Source organism: Taeniopygia guttata, chromosome 9 (assembly GCF_048771995.1).
Source record: "Taeniopygia guttata chromosome 9, bTaeGut7.mat, whole genome shotgun sequence".
Classification (NCBI taxonomy): Eukaryota; Metazoa; Chordata; class Aves; order Passeriformes; family Estrildidae; genus Taeniopygia; species Taeniopygia guttata.
This window is the reverse complement of record NC_133034.1, coordinates 25,567,409-25,587,295: the sequence shown is the minus strand read 5'-3', so window position 1 is coordinate 25,587,295 and position 19,887 is coordinate 25,567,409. Positions and strand designations below refer to the sequence as shown.

At 51.5% G+C, this 19,887-nt stretch overlaps 1 protein-coding gene and 1 long non-coding RNA gene across 36 annotated transcripts in view; one reads left to right on the top strand and one right to left on the bottom strand.

Moving 5' to 3' along the window:
- The window catches only part of MBNL1 (muscleblind like splicing regulator 1), a 61,334-nt gene extending 45,305 nt beyond the window's left edge, over positions 1-16,029 (top strand). For 12 of the 35 annotated variants that reach the window (XM_032749923.3, XM_032749902.3, XM_032749925.3 and 9 more), the window contains 8 exons: positions 810-1,067; positions 1,964-2,017; positions 2,811-2,964; positions 8,142-8,177; positions 8,864-8,958; positions 10,736-10,860; positions 11,869-11,943; positions 12,778-16,029. In XM_032749923.3, the coding sequence (XP_032605814.1) occupies positions 810-1,067; positions 1,964-2,017; positions 2,811-2,964; positions 8,142-8,177; positions 8,864-8,958; positions 10,736-10,860; position 11,869 (723 nt within the window). In that variant the 3' untranslated portion in view covers positions 11,870-11,943; positions 12,778-16,029. 35 annotated transcript variants of the gene reach the window in all.
- A 571-nt stretch (positions 16,030-16,600) lies between these two features.
- On the bottom strand, positions 16,601-19,687 carry LOC121470396 (uncharacterized). Its single transcript, XR_012057336.1, has 3 exons — positions 19,145-19,687; positions 18,380-18,510; positions 16,601-17,218 (listed from the first exon to the last, which is right to left on the bottom strand). It is a non-coding gene; the product is annotated as an uncharacterized lncRNA (long non-coding RNA).
- Between the last annotated feature and the right edge of the window lie 200 nt (positions 19,688-19,887).

Genomic DNA, 19,887 nt, shown 5'->3' with positions numbered 1-19,887 from the left:
GAACTGTCCTGGAGAAAAATAACCACAATGATGTTAGCATCTAATCTGGGAGTATGATTGGTTCTGCTTAGACTCTAAAATATTTATTTTCAAGAGTGATATACACTGGCAGAAATTAAGTCAGCACACGTTCTGGCATACAGCCCCAGGCTGTTCCCAGGCTGAAAGCTCTCAGTAAGCACACCTGGGGTTCTCAGGGATGCAGGCAGACACCACAGCTGTGTCGGGCAGACTGTGTCTTCTGAATTAATGTGAGTCTTGGAAAAGTGAGCTTGGTGACTGCTTTCATCTGGATTTCATACTGACAGCATGCAGGTGCTGGGTGTCCAGTGCTTTCAGCCACTCCTGTAAGGAATCTGCATCTCAGGATGGAAATGTCATGGCTTCAGGCTTTTCCACAGCTCTCCTCACACTCCTCCCCTGCTGGAAATATCTTGAATAAAGTGTGGTTCTTCAGTGAACTAGAAAAGAAGCAAGAAGGACAGGGAAGTGAGAGAAAAAGGAATTGCCTAACGCTTTATCAAAAACAGCTGTTTCTGTTGGAATGCTAGTATTTTCTATTAGAAGTGTTCCAAAGCCAGGAATGACCACAGCCAAGCTGTTTCTTGGTTTTGCATGCCATGTTTTGCCAGAAAGAAGCAGCTTAGAAGTTCTTGGAGCTGGTCAGCTCTGGGTGGTCAGGACTGTTGTGCTGGCTGGCATTGTCACTGCAGGGGACTGGACCAGGGAAGGGCTCTGGCTGCAGGATTACCTGGCAGGCCAGGGGTTCTTTTCCTTTCGGTGATGGCTTTCTTCTCCTGGTGTCACAGGTATGTCGAGAGTACCAGCGTGGGAACTGCAACCGGGGAGAGAACGACTGCCGCTTCGCTCACCCCGCCGACAGCGCCATGATCGACACCAACGACAACACGGTCACCGTCTGCATGGATTACATCAAAGGGAGGTGCTCCCGGGAAAAGTGCAAATATTTTCACCCTCCTGCACACCTGCAAGCCAAGATCAAGGCTGCCCAGTACCAGGTTAACCAAGCTGCAGCTGCCCAAGCAGCAGCGACTGCAGCTGCCATGGTGAGTGAGGGAGCACTTCTGGACGTAGGTGTACACTGAGGAGAGGCAGTGGTGGATGTGTGTTTGTCCTCGCTGAGGAGGGTGCGTGTGCTTGGGGACCCCGGTCACTACACGGTGCAATGAGCTTCCTCAGCATGTGGTGCCAGATGTGCTGTGAAGTGTTCCAGACCATTGAGGTGTGTGACTAATTTTGCCTGCTGATGTACGGAGTAGCCGTGCGTACCTCTGTGCGTGCACGTGTGTGTGTGTGTCTGTACTACTCGTGTCTCTGGTCGGCCGTATGCCCGTGTGCGGGCGGGTGTGTGTCTGCCCAGCTGCACAGCTAGATAAATCCACCTTTAGTTTCTGTAAGTCCGTGTTTGTAGAGGTGTAGTTTGAAGTGGACCGACCATGTTCCCGCTGTCCCCGTCCCGTGTCCCCGAAGGCTGGCGGTGGCTGTCCCTTGCCCGTGTGGCAGCAGCCAGACCTGGGCCCCGAGGTGTGCTGGCGAGGCGAGGGCAGCACGGGGGGCTGTGGTGGCAGAGGGTCCTGCCTGTGCTGAGCCGTGGGTGTGGGAAGCGGAGCACGGTGGGGGCGGCAGGGCCGGCGGGCGAGGCGGCGGCCGCGGGTGCCCAGCTGTGCGTGGTGGCCGTGAGCCCCGCGGCCGCCCGGCGCGGCCCTGGCGGGACCGGGGCTGGCCGTGGGCACCCCCGCCGCCCCGCTGCCCTGCCCGTCGGGCCCTGCATGCCTAGTCTTGTTACCGTTGTACACGGCATCCGGTGATTTGTTTTTATTTGTTTTTTCTCACCTCCCCAAATGCACTGCTGCCCCCATGACGCACCTCTGCTTGCTGTTTATGTTAATGCGCTTGACCCCACTGGCCATTGCCATCATGTGCTCGCTGCCTGCTAATTAAGACTCAGTCGGCTGTCAAATCACTGAAGCGACCCCTCGAGGCAACCTTTGACCTGGTACTATGACCTTTCACCTTTTAGCTTGGCATGTAGCTGTATCGTAGAGTCGAGTTTGGGGTTAATGTGTAGAAATGGAACATCCCGGTTTCCCTCCCCGCGTCCCCGGCAAAGGGCGTGCGGGCGGCCGGGCCAGGCGGGGTGCCCTCCCCGCCGCCCCCGCGCCCTGCCGGCCTGCCCGTCCCCTCCCCTGCCCTCCTGCCCCCTGTCCCCTCCCGGGTGCCGGCGCAGGGGCGTTGGCATGGCTTGGTGGCGCGGCGGCGGCCGGGGCCGGCATGCGGCGCGCTCTGCATGCCGGGCAGCGCTGGGGCCCGGGGACTGGGGTGTCACCGTGCCCTGCCATCCACTCCAGATGTGACTATTAACATGGCTTCTACGTGTGATCCTCATGGAGCTAGCAGTGCTGCTTCCCCGAGAGCCTGGCTCCTGGCCCAGCCCGAAGCTTTCCCGTGCCGTGGCACTGATGCCGGTGCCCGTGGCGGCTGTCCGCCGCTCCCTGTGCCGCTCTAGTGGTAGGCAAATAGTGCTCCCTGGAAAGCTGTTCCTTGCCTTTTATTTGGTAGTTCAGTCTGCTATGCCGCTTGCTTGCTCATGGAGAAACATGGTGCTGCCTGGTTATTTTGCCTTCTACTGATTTTTCTTTTTTCCTTTTTCTCTCTCCTTTTGTCCTCCCTTCTTCCCTCCCTCCCATCCTCCCTCCCATCCTCCTCCACACTCCACCCACGCCCTCCCTTTTTTTTTTTTTTTTTCTTTTTGTTACTGGACTTTATTTTTATACCCATCCACCATTCAGGGAATTCCTCAAGCTGTACTTCCCCCCTTACCAAAGAGGCCTGCGCTTGAAAAAACCAATGGTGCCACCGCAGTCTTTAACACTGGTATCTTCCAATACCAGCAAGCTCTTGCCAACATGCAGTTACAGCAGCATACAGCCTTTCTCCCACCAGGTAAGTGCATCACTGGTGCCTTTCCAGGGGCGGGAGCGGGGGATTTCTGGGGAAAGCACACTAGGAGACAGCTGTTGGTCACTGGTGCAAGCGTGGTGTGTGCTGGAGGGCAGGCACGGGCAGCCCCTCCAGCCAGGGCACAGCAGTGCCCGTGCCCCTGGGCACAGGAGGGGCTGCTGTGGCAGCGCTGGCTTCTCTCTGCTCCTCGCAGAAGCTGGGTGGGTGTTTTCCAGTCTAACACAGAATCAGCACCATGCTCTGTCACCCCAAATCAGAATTTGAAATCTCCTCTCTCCTTCCTCTTTCCCTGGATTACCTGCTCTTCCTTCCACGTCCCTCAGCTGTCGTGCTTGTTTCCCTGTAAGACCCCTTGGCCTTGGCACTGGTGGCTCCGAGTCACACTCACGAAGGGGCTTTTTAATGAGGTTTTAATGGGGTGCAGTGATCCCAGGCAGTCTCACGGGTGGAGAATCACAGACCTGCACACCTCCACCACGATGTCTCAGGGCTGGTCCTGGACTGAGTAATGCCCAGTGCTTGTCCTCAGACAAGAGTCCTGCTGTAACTGCGGAAGAGTTGATGCCTGTGCTATGGACCAAGCAGAAATCCTTTTGGAGGACTAGTGATGGGACATAAAGTTGGAGTTGTGCTTTGGTTCTGCCGATGGCACTGCGTGAGAAGTGATCTCCAGTGGGTCCTGGGAGCTCCTGCCCTCAGTTACACAGCTGAGGTAGTTAGTGACACCTAAAGCAGCACCATCATTCCAGGAGGTGTGCACAGCTGATAGATCTGTACTCAGAAACGGGAAAGAGTCTGTGAGGACAGCCCTTCATAATGCAGACTGGGAAGGGGAGGAAATACAGCTAATCAGTCCCTACCCAAAAATTTAAAGGATTTTATCCTAGACATCTTCGACAAGTGTGTTCCCAGGAGATCAGTATAATGCCCTTTACTGCTGTGTCTTGATCCAGAATGCAGCCAACATGTGTACTTTAAATGGCACAAAAATCCGTTTCTTGATCTAGTGCATTTTAAAAATGCAAAAATGAATTGCAGCCACTGAAACGTATCAGTAATTGTTGCAAAGCTTGCTGGAGTCAATAGCAAGATGGGATGGGTAAACTGCAGGTCAGATCCCTAGCCCACACATTAAAATCCATATAAAAATACATGTGCAGTCGCAGACTCATGGAACCACTGAGTGGTTTGGGTTGGGAAGGACCCTAAAGACCACCTCATTGCACACCCCCTGCCATGGGGGCACACCTTCTGATAGACCAGATTGCTCAGAGCCCCATCCAGATAGACTCAGAATCCTTCCCATGAATGTTAAACAATTCACAGATCTCTCTTGGCACAGCATAACCAGTGGAGTCTGTAAACTGCAATTTTCCAGCTTCCATGAAAGCAGCAAGGGGCTGGATGGTTTCTGGAAATGCCTTTGTACTCAGGAGCCGGGGTTGTGGTTTGTGTGTGCCAGACCCCATTTGCACCTCATCGTAGACTGGGGTCTTTCCCGTGGGCTCCCGACACACCTTGCCTCAGCTCTTCCTCCAGCAGATCCGCACTGAAACCTCCAGGAGCTTGGCAGTGGTTCTTGAGGCTTCATTAGGCCTTTCCTGACCACTGAAGTTTAGTGTATGTTACACAAGAAAAGTAAGGGAGTTTTTAGCCTGAGCTATTATAAATTCTCTCTTTATATTTTTCAGATAGCTGCAGTTTGAGCTTCCCAGTAGTCCAGTACTTTCCAAAAAGTTTGAAAAGTGTCTTTGGCACCTTGCCTTTTTTAGTTTTTCCTGCTCCAAAAGAAGCGGGATCAGTTCCTGTTTGGGCACGGTCACCTGGAAACAGAGTTTCTCCATCTGTCCCTGCGAAGCCACGGAGAGCACAGAGCGTGGGTGCCCCCAGCTCCACGGCCATGGAGCAGGGCCAGGGCAGCTCAGTGGGATCTGAATTAAAGTGACATTTTTCAGGTTCAAACAGCCAAGGTGTAAGTGCTCGTTTGTGTTCCCAGTTGCTCCAGGCAGAGTGTGCAGGAGGCTCCAGGGCAGGACACCTGCAGAACCTGCACAGGGTGGGTGTGCCAGGGTTGGTCCCCCATGGGCGATCTGGGCAGGACCCTCCCCTGTGCAGGGCACTCCACTCCTCATGTTCTGCCACTGATAACCCAGAAAGCCTCAGACAGCCCTTCTGAATTGTCAGGCATTGTCCTGGCTGGCTGTGTGCAGGGATGTGAATGAAGCACATCCAGGAACATCCATGCCTGGGAGTGGACACTGCACTCCAGCACGCCTTCAGTGATTAAGTGTTCTTCAGACATTCATATCACCTCTCCCAGCTAAGCTCCCTCCCTTGAGGTGTCCCCGAAACCATGGCTGCTGGTAGCTGTCCCCAGACTGAGAGGGAAGTTCAGGGTGCTGCAGGAAAGAACCAGGAGCGTTTGTGCTGGTGAGATAAGGGCAGTTAGTCTGCCGGGGCGCTAGGCAGGCCTGCAAAGCCTGGCATGCCTGGGTTTGGTCCCTGGGTCCCGGCTGCCAGCTGGGGACACCTCGGCAGGCGTGGGTGCCCCTCCTGCTGCCAGTGTGCAGAGCTCCAGGCCCTCAGCCCCTCGCCTGCTCCGTGTCCTGGCTGCAGTGCCCAGGGGCAGCTGGTGACATCTGCCCGGTGCCAGGGACCTCCAGTGCCTCAGCTCCCGTCTCCTCAGGAGTGTGGGTGCCGCTGCTCTGCCCCAGGTGCGTCCCCAGGGCACCAGAGTGGCCAGAGAAACGAGCTCCTCCAGGGGAAGGGTCAGGCTGGAGGATGCTCCCAGGAGCTGCCATCTGGTGCAGCTGCAAGGGGCAGATTGCAGCTGGCAGCTGAGCCCCAGAGCCAGTGAGGAAAGGCTGCAGCTACCTCTGCATCCTGGTAACCCCTTGGGTATTTGTTCTGTTACTACAGCTTCAGCACCAGAGACTCCCTTGTGCCTGGCTGGGACTCAATGCACAGAGGCTTTACTAAAGCACTTTCCTCCCTGGGGCTGCTGGGCCTGTGCAAAACCACTGCTCTGCCCCAAAACACTGGGGAGGGACAGGTCACACACTACTGCTCACCTCCACAGGAGCGCTTGTGCTGTCTGGAGTGCTGTTTTTAATTAGACTTTAGTAGTTTGGGCAGAAAAAATAGACTGAGGGGAATAAGACAGGGGAGAAAAGAGAAAAACATAATTAAAACAACAGTAAACCTAGAATACTTATAGAAATAGTTTTACTGTGCTGCAAAAATAATCTGCTTATGAAGTTATGGTCAGTTAAGTCAGAGTATCCTTAAATTAAAGTTCTGCCTTGTGCTGAACAGCCAGGGAACATTGAAAGTGCACATTCATTATTCATGTGTTCTCATCAGTCAGTCAAAGCTTCTGAAGTCAAGCTGAATATTAAGATCATATCAAAAATTACTCTTATTACTTGTAAGAGAGTCACAAAGCATAATATCTGTGTTTGGGCATTATGCCACCCCAGCAAGCATTCTACTTTCTGCCTCACATTCATTTGCTGTAATTCCCTTTCAAAAACTGTGTGCACTGGTCATAATGTTAACGGTGCTCATTCAGACTGCAGTGTGGAGCTTTGAACTGAAAAGCATTACAGGATGTTTCAGAGCGGGTATAATGCCCAGCTGATGTGCAGCAGGTGCATGGAGGGCACTTGTGCATGGAGGGCACTTGTGCATGGAGGGCAGGAGCCTTGCAGGGTGCACAGCCCGTGAGCAGGGCACTCCTGCAGAGCCACAGCTCAGCTCTGGAGCCCCACTGAGTGCCCACAAGGGGGACGAGGAAAGCAGTTCTGCCCTTTGGATAAAATGGAGTTTTATTTCCATTTCTGCTGTGTCACTCATCATTAACAGTGTTAATAAATGGTACATGTTAAATTAAAAAGTAAATAATTTATTAAAAATAGGAAGGTCAGTATATGTTTTTCATCTTGGAAGCAGAAATAGAAGGTTGTGAGATCAGTCTGGTGGATGGCATTTTGCTGTGTAACATAAAGAGAATTGCCAACTTGATGATACTTAAAAATGATGCCAGAATGATCCTAAAAACACCTTCCTGCTCCTGGCTGTGGTTGCAGGGCAGAGCTGCCCAGGTGTGTGTGTGCAGGGAGTTGGGGCTGTGCGCCCAGGCACCAGCAGCTTGCAATACATCCTACAACGTAGAGCAAAAGGCTGAGCAGGGGCTGTGGGGTGTCACCAGGAGCTGCACAGGGCACTGTGACCATCCAGTCACTGCTCTGGGCTGTGTGTGGGGCACAGGCAGGGGCACTGCCCCTTCTCTGGCAGCCCCAGGGCTCGGGGGCAGCCACAGCCCTGCCTGCCCCCTCCCTGGACATTCCCAGACATTCCCTGGGGATGGAGAGGAGAGGAGAGGAGAGGAGAGGAGAGGAGAGGAGAGGAGAGGAGAGGAGAGGAGAGGAGAGGAGAGGAGAGGAGAGGAGAGGAGAGGAGAGGAGAGGAGAGGAGAGGAGAGGAGAGGAGAGGAGAGGAGAGGAGAGGAGAGGAGAGGAGAGGAGAGGAGAGGAGAGGAGAGGAGAGGAGAGGAGAGGAGAGGAGAGGAGAGGAGAGGAGAGGAGAGGAGAGGAGAGGAGAGGAGAGGAGAGGAGAGGAGAGGAGAGGAGAGGAGAGGAGAGGAGAGGAGAGGAGAGGAGAGGAGAGGAGAGGAGAGGAGAGGAGAGGAGAGGAGAGGAGAGGAGAGGAGAGGAGAGGCTCTGTCACCTCCCAGTGTCCATCTGCCTGGACGGCTCCAGCAGGGACAGCAGGGCCTGGTCCCTGGTCCCTGACTGAGGACTGCAGGCAGCAGGCAGGGTGAGTTTGAAGCATCTCTTTTGATCTGAGAAGAGCAGGGAAAGGGCCATGACAAGGCCTGTGTCAGAAGGCAGAAAGGTTTCAGGAGCTGTGAGCTGGAGCTGAGGAAGGCCAGCAGGGTCCCAGCACAGCCCTGTGTGCTGCCCTGTCCCCGAGGCCTCGTTCTGACGGATCACTGTGCTATTGTATGGTTTGATTGTGCTGACCGTTACATGCCACTGTGCCCGTAATAACAATTTTTCTTCTTTGTTCAATGAAATTTCTAATTACACGTGTGATGGGTTGTTTTAATTCTTTTCCCTTTCCAAATCCACCTTCCTGTTGCAATGCATGATGAGCAGGCTCAATATTGTGCATGACACCCGCTACAAGTGTTGGTAGGTGCCAGCTTTGTTTCTTGATTATCTTAAACCTGTGGTGCAGCTCACAGACCCTCAAAATCCACTGCTAGATTTAACGTACAGCCCTCGTGCCAGTCCATCTCCCCGAGCCTCCTGCACTAACACCTGTCAATTAAATGTGATTGTTTTATTTAATTGACACGGAGACGTAGATGTTAATTTTGTACAGCAGTTTTTAATTGCACTTTGTTCCTTGGTGGATTTTGACTGGACTATGAGTTCCAGTGTTTAGAAAGTATCTTGTGTTAACTAAAGACTGTATCTTACCATAGCCATGTAGCTGTATTCTGTCCTTCTACAAGATTAATTTCTGCTAGCAGTAAATATTTGGGTTGAATTTTTAAAAGACAAAAATTTGTAAATATAAGGGCATTGAAAAAACTCTCCTGTTGTTTTTCATATTGAAACGGTTAAGCTTGTTTGTGTCGATTTTCTTGATTTGATGGTAACAAGCGTTTTCCCCTTTTTTTTCTCTTTCATCTCCCTCCCCCGTCCCGGAATGTTGTCCTGCTTTGCACTGTGGTTGCATGTCACGCGCTGGCCATGGTGTCTCGGGCTTCTCGCTGTGGTAAACCATGCTCAATGGCCCTGCCACGTGTCGCTCTGGTCCCATACTGCTCCACTCTTCTGTACGTTTGCTTATTTGATTTTCCTTCCGAAAGTTCCCATGGTGCACGGTGCTACGCCAGCCACTGTGTCTGCAGCAACAACATCTGCCACAAGTGTTCCCTTCGCTGCAACAGCCACAGCCAACCAGGTTTGCTAATTTACAGCTTTGTTCCTTACAGACACTCGAGATCGGTGCTTTAATGAGCATGGGGGTTTGGATCTGACCTCTTGTTGGCCTACACATTCTCTCAGAGAGCTGCAGCACAGCTTAATCAGCCCTTAGCTGTGCTCCAAAGGTGCTGCAGTTCCATTTCTGATGCTAAAAATAATTGACAATAGGGTTTCTGACTCAGTCTTGACATTTATGGGCCACGCTGCTTATTTCTGCTCTCAGGGATGCAAAGAGCAAGGGATAATACACAAACCCATGATTTATTTCCATTTCTGTGGAGCCAACAGCTCCTTTCAGCGCAGAACTCAGGGAAAGCCAGAGGAGTCTTTGTGCAGAGGGGTTGCAGGTTCTTCCAGTCTGAGTTTAGCAGTCCAAACATGTTCTGACTCTCCTCTTCCAAGCGTAAAACAAAACACTGTGAGCATGGGCCACACAGAAACTTCCTTGAAGCCTTTGTTGCAGCCTTGTGATTCTCCTTGGCGTGGCCCATTGCTTTGAACAGAGCTCAGATAAGAAAATGCCCATTAGAGTCTGGGTTTATTTCTCAATAGCCACCCCAGTCATTGCCATGTTTGGATGTATTTCAGGAATATGAGAGTAATGCTTTGCCACGTAAGTGATTAGAAGTCCTCCCAGGAAAGCCAGAACCAGTGCTGTACAGATGAGTCCCTGGGCCAGAGGAGCGGCTGGAGCTGCACCTGAGCACAGGATGCTGTCAGAAAAGCAGATTTCTGTACAACGCCTGGCTGAACGTGCAACAATAAAAATGTTTTAAAGAGTTCTCCTGTTCCTCTTCTAAAAGCTAATTATTTTTTGAGGTTTTCTGGGCAGTTAGTTGTCCATGCCATGAAGCTGTCAGTTCTGGTCTGATATGCAGGTCTTGCTTCCAGCGCAGTGGGATCACATGTGTGCCCCTTAGAAAGGGAGCTCCAGGTTCTCCTCAGCGTTGTGCAGCTCTGCTGCTGTGCAGGTAAATGCCAGTGTTCAGGCAGGCTTACCTGAGGCACTCAGCTCCTGCCTCAGGACACCAGAGCTGCAGAGTGAGCCCCAGGGCCTTTGGCTTCAGCCTTTACCATTTTGTGCTGCCCCAGCTGTACATCCCTCGTTAACCTGTCTGCTTCCTCATCTCTCAAAAATACAATTCCCAAATGGCGTCATTGCAGTGACACCTAGGCGTGCACATCCCGAGCTCCAAAGGGACCTGGATATTGTAGGATTCCAAAACCAGCCCAGGTTAGTCTGCTCAGCAGCTAGCACTTTCTTCTCTTGAGAAATGTTTGCTGAATGAACAGCTCACTCAGGGCTTTAAACTTGCCTAAGAACTTGTGTTTTGAAAAGCTAGTTCACACGTGGGGCTACCTCTGCATATGTGCCACCTCAGCAAACAACCTCCTGTGTGCCCAGAGTCTCTTAATATTGTAGCTTATTGCACCAGACAGTTACTTCCAGTGTGTCTCTGTATCCTGTGCATGTCCTGGGGGTTTTGAGAGCAAGACAAGCCACAGAAAAAGTCATTATTTTAAAATCCTCTCTCTGTGAGTAGCCATGCACTTCCTAGGGAGATCACAGGGAAAACCTCCTGCTGTAGAATCTGGTCATTTCATGCCTTTCCTCCCCAGAGCCTCATAACACACTTAGTGCAGTTCTGCAGCCAAACCTCCATATATACATATATGGCCATATATGTATATGCCATGTGAGCAATGCTGAAGGTATTTAATGCCACCCAATGCCGTGTGCCTGCATGCCAAAGGCTAAAGATGTGGCCCTCCATCTTCCCGGGCTGGTGCGGAAGGTCCTTGGTCTGTTCGACAGCACTGCCCCTGATGCTGCTCCAGCCGGGTGCCGCAGCCTGTCCTGCAGCAGCAGGAAAACATGGTATGAGAAGCTTCATTCTGCTCCAAGCCCCTTTCTGTGGAGGTGGCAGTGCTGGGATATGCGAGCTGCCAGGGGAGGAGAGGGCACGTGGGTGGAAGAGCAGCAGCAGGTCCTGCCAGGGAGTTAGTTGAGAATAAACCCCCGTTCTCTTTCCTGGGCAAATGCACAGCCCATCCCTGGTGCCCGTCAGGACAAAGGGTCTTTCCAAGCGCCACGGCCATTTGGGATTGTGCAAATCCGTGTTGTGTCCTGCCCAGCACAGTTCCCTGCACTGGGCACATCTGCTGCCCTGGCGCTGCGGGGTTGGGGTGCCGCTGTGACCCACGGCCAGGGCACGGCGTCACCCGCTAGTGGCACTGCTGGCAGCTGGCTCCAGCGTAACCTGCTGTGTTAGAGGGCACCTGGGCAGATGGGCACTTGTGGGGTGCTCGGGGCTGTTTGTGCAGCCGAGCACTCCGGGGGTGTTCCCGCTCGGGAGGCTTCGCTTGCGGGCGGCTCCGCGCGGTGCTGCGGTGCTGCGGGAAGGACAGAGCTCTTCCGAGCCCCACATTTCCACCAGCCATGGAAATCCAGCTCAGGGATCGTAGGTTTGCCATTCAAAACCCAGGACAGTGACAGTGACAGCAGTGAACACTTCACAAAATCACACTGAAACGAGGCCACTGTAGAATTCACCGTCTGAGACACTGAAAGCACAGAATTTTGTGTAGGCCAACAAAAAGGGCTATTTTCAATTACTGCACTGCATGACTTGTAGATGTTAACTTCTCCTATTTCCTGAACAACCAGTAATACTTATTTGTATTTGTCCAGTAGTATTAACCCAGTGTTTTCCAGTTATAAGTTGCTATTGTAGCACTTCAGTTGACTTTAACTTATAGTTACAATATAAATCCACCAACTCACAGCTGATCCTCCCTTTCCTAAACTGATGTTCTGTAGCAAATGCTGTGCCTCTGGGTGGGCTCGTTGCACCTGTCACTCACTGTTTACATTTCTTACCTGTAGATACCCATAATATCTGCCGAACATCTGACTAGCCACAAGTATGTTACACAGATGTAGACATTTGGTCATCAAACAGTAAGTTCCCAATGTGTTGTTGCTGTATTTTTTCTTACCCTTATGTGTGCAGGTTATTGCTGTAAGGGACAGAATGTTTTTGTCTTCTTTCTAAGAAAACCAGTAAGCTCTGGGGGCAGAGGCTCTGCCCCCCCTTGAGGGACCATTCCTCTTCAAGGGGAGAGCCCACAGATACCAGTGGCCACATCATGTGTTAGTTTGTACATGCCCACCCAGCAAAATCGGGGTTCACAGAGGTTTATGTTCACTCTGTGGTGGCCTCAGCACTGAGCTGAGCTGAGGGGTAGCCCTGGGGGGAAGGTGATTCCGTCAGGTTCTCTTCAGAAAGAATGGCTTTTAAATCTCAAAATTCGGAACCCCAGCATTCCCTGGGTTTGGAAACTCGTAATTCTCCTGTTGTTGTGAGATTCCCCTTGATGGCTCCTCGTTTGTGTTACCTTCCTCTCTCCTGTGCTCCATTTCTGCCGTGTTTTTACTGAATTCCTTGGCCATAATGGAATTATTTCTGAGGGTGAGGATTGACCCTTTGGCCACAGTGGGTTGGTAATCACGGCTGCTCCTTTCAGCTGAGCATAACCATCGTTGAACTGCTGGAGTGATGCAGGGAGGGCGGCAGGCATGGGATGGGGTGGATGGAATGCCTCCAGGGGGATGGGGTGGGATGGGATGGGATGGGATGGGATGGGATGGGATGGGATGGGATGGGATGGGATGGGATGGGATGGGATGGGAGGGCTCCTGCAGGGACACAGCCTCGGGTGTAAAGCTGGGGCTGCTGTGTGTGACACCGAGTCCTGGTTGTGCCGAGAACACTCTGTGCTCTTCCCTTCCCAGATGGTATCCGCGGCGAAGAGGCCGGATTTGGGTGGGAAGAGGCCGAGCTCATTAGCCATAACGTTTGTAAATACTGTCCAGCAGCACTGGGAACCCTCAGCAGTGACATCACACATTGCATGTTAACGAGACGGAGCGAGGCCGTGGGACTCCACTGCACACCGTTGCCTATCTATTTGTACATTGAGTTGGTATTTGTGCTGAGGTGATCGTGCTGTCCGGGCCGCAGCACCGTCCGCCTTTCCCGCGCGCTGCCCGCGGCTCCGGGGCCGCTCCCGGCCTCGCGCCCGCCCGAAAGGCCGACGGTGCTGCGCCCAGAATCTATTATGTATTGGTACGTCTGTAGACCAAGATATAATTTTTTAAAGTAAGTTTATTTCTTTCAAGGTTTACAAATAACAAAGGTGCACCTTGTATTTAAAATTGCCATTATAGACGAGAGCGTGCATGCACAGTAATTTTTGTTTAAGAGTAATATTTTTAATGTAATAGATTGTAAGAAATGAGAAGAGAGGAATCTGACAGAGATGAATGTGCCAAGCAAAACCACAACTGTGTATATTTTAAAGCACATCAATGGCTTTAAGTACCACGTTGTTAAGGATTCTCATGAAGTGCCATAGACTGTACATCCATCAGAGTATTATTTCTGCAGTGTTACTTTCAGAACCACGTTTTAACTGACTTGATGAGTACTGATCAGTCAAAGGGCACCGTTCTGTTTCAAACCAAAGCTGTCTCAGAAATGGCCAATTGCTCCTCACAGCCAGTGGGCAGCACCAGAGAGATGCTCCAGCTGTGCATAACCCTGAGGGACAACATTATCTGTAAACTCTCCCAAGGCGTTGTATGTCATATTTATGCATAGTTCCTGTAAAAGGTGAGCTGCAAAGGGAAAAGCCATTTCTGAGACACAGTAACAAATGTTTGAGGAACTTCTTTTGCTCTATTTATAGCCTCTGTCAGGAGTCACAAGGACTATAAATGCTTTGCAGAGATGGGTTTCACTTTAATTCATCAAGTCCCGCGTCCGCGGCGACTCTAAACAAAGACGCAGAAGCACTGACAGCAGATGCATGACAAACCAAAATAGGACAAATGAGACGTTAGTGTAGAAATCGGGTGGGTTAATACTCGGGTGAGTTTTATATGTGATTTTTTTTTGTTCAGATTAACTGCTTATAGCCTTAGAAAGCCTTTACAAAATAAAAACAAACAAATAGATGTGCATTCAAGTTCTAAGAATGGATTCATCCAAAGGAATTCCTTTTTGTGGTTTGGATGTTGCAGCCAGTAAAGGATATTTTTGCTCTGTTCAGCCAGGGGCTGCCTGGGGCCAGGCCCCAGGTGGGCAGGGAGGGAGAGGCGCGGGTTCGGTTGTAGAACTCGCCATACTCCGAGTTTACTGCGAGTTTTTATGCTTGAGAGAGATGCTTTATAGATAAGAATGATGTGTTGATTTTCCTGATTGTACTGTACATCTATTAAAGCCTTAGATTATTACATTACGGGTTAAAACCCATACCAATGTAATTTCAATCGTGTTAAGAAAGTATAGGTGACTTCACATGTTATTGTAGTGACTTACCATAGAGAATTTACTTATTTTTTTCTTGTTAAAAGTGTAGTTTTCTTACATTTATTAGCTCATTTTCGTTTTCTATTATCAGTTGATACCATTTCAGTTCATAGAATTTTGTTTTATTAGAGTTTACTGATGGCTTTTTCAAAATACAAAAAAAAAAAAAAGTAGTTTTCTTCATAACATACTCAGTTTGGAATCTATATGTAGTGTCTTATGAGTATTCGTATTATTGTTAACGAAATGATTTCTATTTTACTGATCTAATACGACAATGTAAGAATGTCAGTCATTGTTAGTTCTTGTCTAGTTTTCATTCAAAGAACAAAGATCTTTTATATGGATATCTTATAATTATATAATCATTGCTAAGTAAGAAGTTAAGTTGTTGCTATGGCAACAATCCTGGCAGACAATTGAGTAATATTTTGATGATTTATTTTGTTTGTAATTAGTTATTATGAGAAAAAAAATCTAGTTCCTAGATGTTAGAATAAAATTTATTTTCTACTGTATCCATTTCAAATGTTAAAATATTGTTTAAATATTTTTTGAAATCCCTGAATATCAGGCCTTGTTATAAATAAGCTGCATAATCAATAGATCAAGGGACTTTTTGTTGATAATCCAAATACTCAAAGTTTACGTAACAAGAATCCTAGTGTGTGTGTGCAAACTCTTGAGGGTTGATTATGCTGCAGTTGGGACGTCGAGAGCGAAGGTTGACTTTTTGCACTTCTGTATATAGTCAAAAAAGAGAGAAACCTGTATAATAGTAAGATCTTATTTTGAATAAAAATGTCTATAATTACAAGGAGTTTTGTTAAGGCTAAATAAAATGACAGGCTGAACAAAATTGCTTGCAAAAGTGGCACAGAGTTAGCACTCCATCCCCCTTCCAAAAAGTTGCTTTGCTTTATGTGGACAGCTTGTAGTTTGCCAGGATTTTTTCAGCTGGAAAGATCTGCCATCCTTCTGAGATCTCATGACTGACAGAAGCTCCACTGGGTCAAATCTGCCTGAAAATCATTAAGAAACAAAAAAAAAGGAGAAAAAAAAAAAAAGAAAAAAAAAAAAAAAAAAAAAGCAGGTACTTCAGCCCATCCAGGGAATCATGGCTCAGATATTCCGTACATTATTCAAAATCTACTGCATGTTTAAAGTATCAAAATATATTAAAGATATATGCTATTCAAACCAGTTTCTGACAATTTCAGTGGTTTCTTGTTCACAAAAAAGATTCTTCAAAACAAATACTGACATTCACAGAGTTCAACCACGACAGGCAAACGGAACAGCACCCGTAGCTGTAGGTAGGGGATTCTTTTCTCGCTGTAGTGGTTTTGTTCTTTTAGCAGGTGAGAACCGCCTGGGACAGTTCCCTGGGCAGGAAGCGCTGCAGGAACCCAAAGCTGGGAGCAGGCTGGGGCTGGGCTCGCAGCAATCAGTAATTAATTAATTAACGAGCCGCTCTCAGCCCCCGGGCCATCTGCTGGAAGGACGGGCGCACTTGGGTTTGCTCTTACGTAACCACAGACTTACTTTGCTTGTAGTTGCTCCAGTTACGTACTCTGTCCTGGGCTGCAATTTGGGTTTATGCTTATTTTATTATTACTGCTATAGTTGACCTTGCTGTATGGAAAAAATAAAGTGAAATTGCCCTAATAAAAGTTCTCTTTCTTAATTATCCTTTTCTCTACCAGGTTAAAAGTGGCTCCATTGCGTTGTGTAGGCTTGGACGTGTCTGAGCACCTGTGGGACTGCCCACAATTTATTTGGTACTGGGGCTTTCTGCAGCCCCGCGTTCCACCCACAGGACAGGTAGTGAAATACCACCTGTTGAGGATATTCCTGTTAGTCCTGGGGTAAATACAAAACCCCCAGATCTTGGATCAGCCCCCGCTGTCCTCACCCTCCTGTGGCCACACCACTGAGGTTCAGGGACACACTGGGACCCCCGGCCCTGCCTGCAGGGAATGGGGGCACAGGGAGCTGGGGTGCAGGGAGTTCACAGTGAGGGGAGTGAGGGCAGCATGGAACTGGGGGGAAAGGAACGGGGAGCAGAAACTGGAGGTGCAGGGATGGGGGCACAGGGAAGGAAGGGGGGCACAGGGAAGGGCGGTGAGGGGATGGGGCAGCAGGAGCGGGGTGCAGCCAGGCAGAGACTGACATTAGAGGGAGCTCTGTTGCCACGTGTTGCAGTTCCTCCCTCGGTTTCCCACAAATCACCGATAATCAAAATTTTTGATCAGAATATCACACCTTTAATTGATTACAAGAAGCACCTCAGGGCAGTTGTTTTCCGGAGGGATTCCAGGTGTCTCCTGTGACCCCCACCATGAACTGGACTTTCCCATTCGGGTCCATTGGCACCATTTCCCAGCCCAGCACACCTGGACACCCCATTCCTGCTGGCCGAGCGCCCAGTCCCTGCACCCCTTTGTCCTGTGCTCAGGATGGCACCAGCACATCATTCATCCCCACACTGAGCTGCCAAGGCAAAAACAACGCGTCGAGCAGTACTGGTTCAGAGGTGGCAAGAGGAGCCCAGCTGGATTTTCCTCTGGAGCTCGGAGAGCGGCCGTGGGGTCAGTCCTGCCCTGCGGGACCCCCGGGCCGGTCCGTCCTGCGCAGCTCCGTCTGGGGAGAGGATGGGGAGCAGCGGCTCTGCCCGCGGGGCTGCCAGCGAGGAGCGGGGCTCGGGTGCTGAGCGGAGCCAGAGAGGAGCTGCTGCCAAGGGAAGCTGCGGCTCTGGCACCTCGCTGCCCCTGGCTCCTCTCTGTCCTGCCACCCCTCTGGGATGAGGCCCCAGGGCCAGGACAATGACAACCCCGGGAGCAGAAACAACGACTGTATCAGCTGTGAAAAGCAAAATAATAAAACTTCGTTCCAAGCATCTCCTGTGTCTGCAGCTGGGAGACTGTTCTGAACTGGGGGAGGGTTCTGGGCCTTCAGGGAGTGAGGAACAGGAACCTGGGGAGGAGTTTGAATCACCTCTGCTCCCTGGGCAGGAAATGGTTGCAGGAAGGAGGAAACAATAATTCTGAGGGTGTTTTTGCAGCCAGATATTATTTGTAATTTTTAAAAGAGCATATTTCCCGCCCAAACGGAGCCGATCACACCCCTCTCTGTGGTCCCAGCCCCGGAGCCCCGTGGCTGTGGAGGAGTTCTCTGGTCCCTTCCCTCCCATTCCCACACTGTTCCAATGCCGGCCTTCGCCTCCACGCTCCTTCGCTGCCCGGTGCCCAATTTAACATTTAACACCCTGAGGGGTGCCGGCGGTGCTGCCGCCTCCCGGGGTCCTGCTGGGTGTCGGGATAGCCTGAGAGTGTAAAGTCCGAGGCGCCAAAGGAGCAGTCTGAAATGTGCAGGGTCGGCCTCTCAAGGCTGTTCATTTCCACTTGTCTCAAACATTCTCTCTCTGCCCTGCTGAGCTCTGGCCAGCAGCTCGGCCATGGCATTCTGTCTGCCCTCAGGGCGGTGTTTGCATTTTATACCAAAAACTACCTGTGCCATGTTTACAATAACGTGCCAATATCTATAATTTATGTTGGGCAGTGTGTCTGTACCTTAAACCAACAGAAAAGTGTCACCAGCACAGCAAGGCATGGGGGGCAAGAAGAAGGAGAAGGTCAGGACACGCCCAAATCCCTCCATCTTGCACCCCTGAACCCCATTCTCAAAAGCCCCAAAATTCTACTTTTTTACCCTGTGTTAGTTCAAATATCACACTACTCAAACCCTTGTGGTTTGTAATTCCTCACACAGAGTTGGCAGCTTTTCCCCAGGCTAAAATCAAAGCCACAGGTGTTTTTGACTTTGTGCCAGGGACTCTGAGCCCCTGCCAGGGTCTGGGGACAGCCAGGGCAGCCAGAGGGATGTGCTGGGCTCCAGCAGCAGCCAGGCTGCTGCCAGGGAGACCCCAACACGTGGTGGCCAAGGGGTCTGGCCATGGGCACCGTGCCCGTGGCATCGGCAGCCGTAAGCAAAGGGGGGGAATGTGCCCAGAGTGTCACTTACCAGCTCTGACAGCCGCTGCTGACTCCAGCTCCCAGTTCGTGGTTTCTGGTGCAAAAAGGAAAATGATGTGAACATATTGTTGCTGCATGAAACCCAGTTCTGAACATCTGTGCCGAAGTGAAAACTTCATCCTAAAATAGATGCACAGATAGAGAGGAAAGAGGAGCAGCTCACAGGAGAGAGCTGGAGGGAATTCACAAAATCCAACTTGCCCTATAAAACTTCTGGGGGGTCCCTGAGCCTCTACCAACATTCCCTCTCGAGGGTCCCCCTGCCTGCCTGTATTGACCCCTCCCCATCGCCGGTATCAGTCACTTTGTGTCTGTTCTCCAAAACGCCTCCATGCTGTTTGGGGGACGTGTGTCTCTGCTGTGAGATGCACACCCTGGTCTGGCTGCCCTTCCATGGGTTTATCCATGTCCCTTTCCTTGGAGGAGCCTCCTGGGGCTGGGTGTTGGCAACCACAGACATTGGCCTGGCACCTTCTCTGGTGACCCGGCCGAGCCCCCGGCCGCAGCCGCCCGTGGCAGCCCCTTCCCGGTGTCACCGGGGCCGCCTGGGGCTGCAGGATGCTGCTGGCTGGGGCAGCTCTGGCCCCGGGCACCTGGCCAAACCCAGCCCAGCGCCCTGGCACTGGTTCGGGGCAGGGCTCAGGCCAGAGCCGAGCCCGGAGTGCCAATTCTCTGCCAGAGCGAGGGGCTGGTCCCCCCGGGTCGTTCCCTGCTGCCTCTGGTACCCCGTGCGGGTCTGCGCCCTCTGACTCACCAGCAGGTGCATTGAGCAATCCTCTCTTTCCCAAGCTGTTTTCTTGCTCAGGAATTCGGGCACCGCGTTGCTTCCAGGGCAGCAACAAGGCAACCCAGCTGCGAGTTGGCACACGCGGCTCTGCCGCTCGGCAGATGCCACAGAACCCTCGTTTGGCATGGAGGGAGACAGGGCCGTGCCCAGTGCCCGCTGCCGAGCCCCCGGCGCTGCCCCGGGTGCCACCCCCGGGCTCCCGCAGCCGCGGGTCTCTCGCAGGGCGAGCGGGGCAGCTCTGCCGTGAGCCCCGCGAGTGGGGCTGTCGGGCAGCGCTGCCACATCCCGTGGGGACGGCACAGGACGGACGGGATCGGGCAGGATGGGATAGGATGGGATGGGGCCGGCCCCACGGCCTGGGATGCCCCAACATGCAGGTGCAAGGCAAGGACCCCCGGGCAGTGCCCAGAGCTGGAAACTGCCGGAGCCCGGCTCTGTGTCTGACGGGCCTGTCCCGTGTCATTCCACAGTCACCGCTGGAACTGGGCCTTTCCTCTTCCCGGATATTTCCTGGCAGTGCCAGCCCCAGCCCGGGCAGTGCCCGCTGCCCGCTCTGCCCGTGGCTCAGCCTCCCCCCGCCGGACACGCAGCAGGGAGGGGACATTCCTCCAACCCTTTCTCTTTGCTTCCCTCCTTTTTTTTTCTCCACAGTGCTGGGTGATAGTTTGTGATGCTGCACTTTGAAGGTTCCCACTCGTAACAGATGGGCA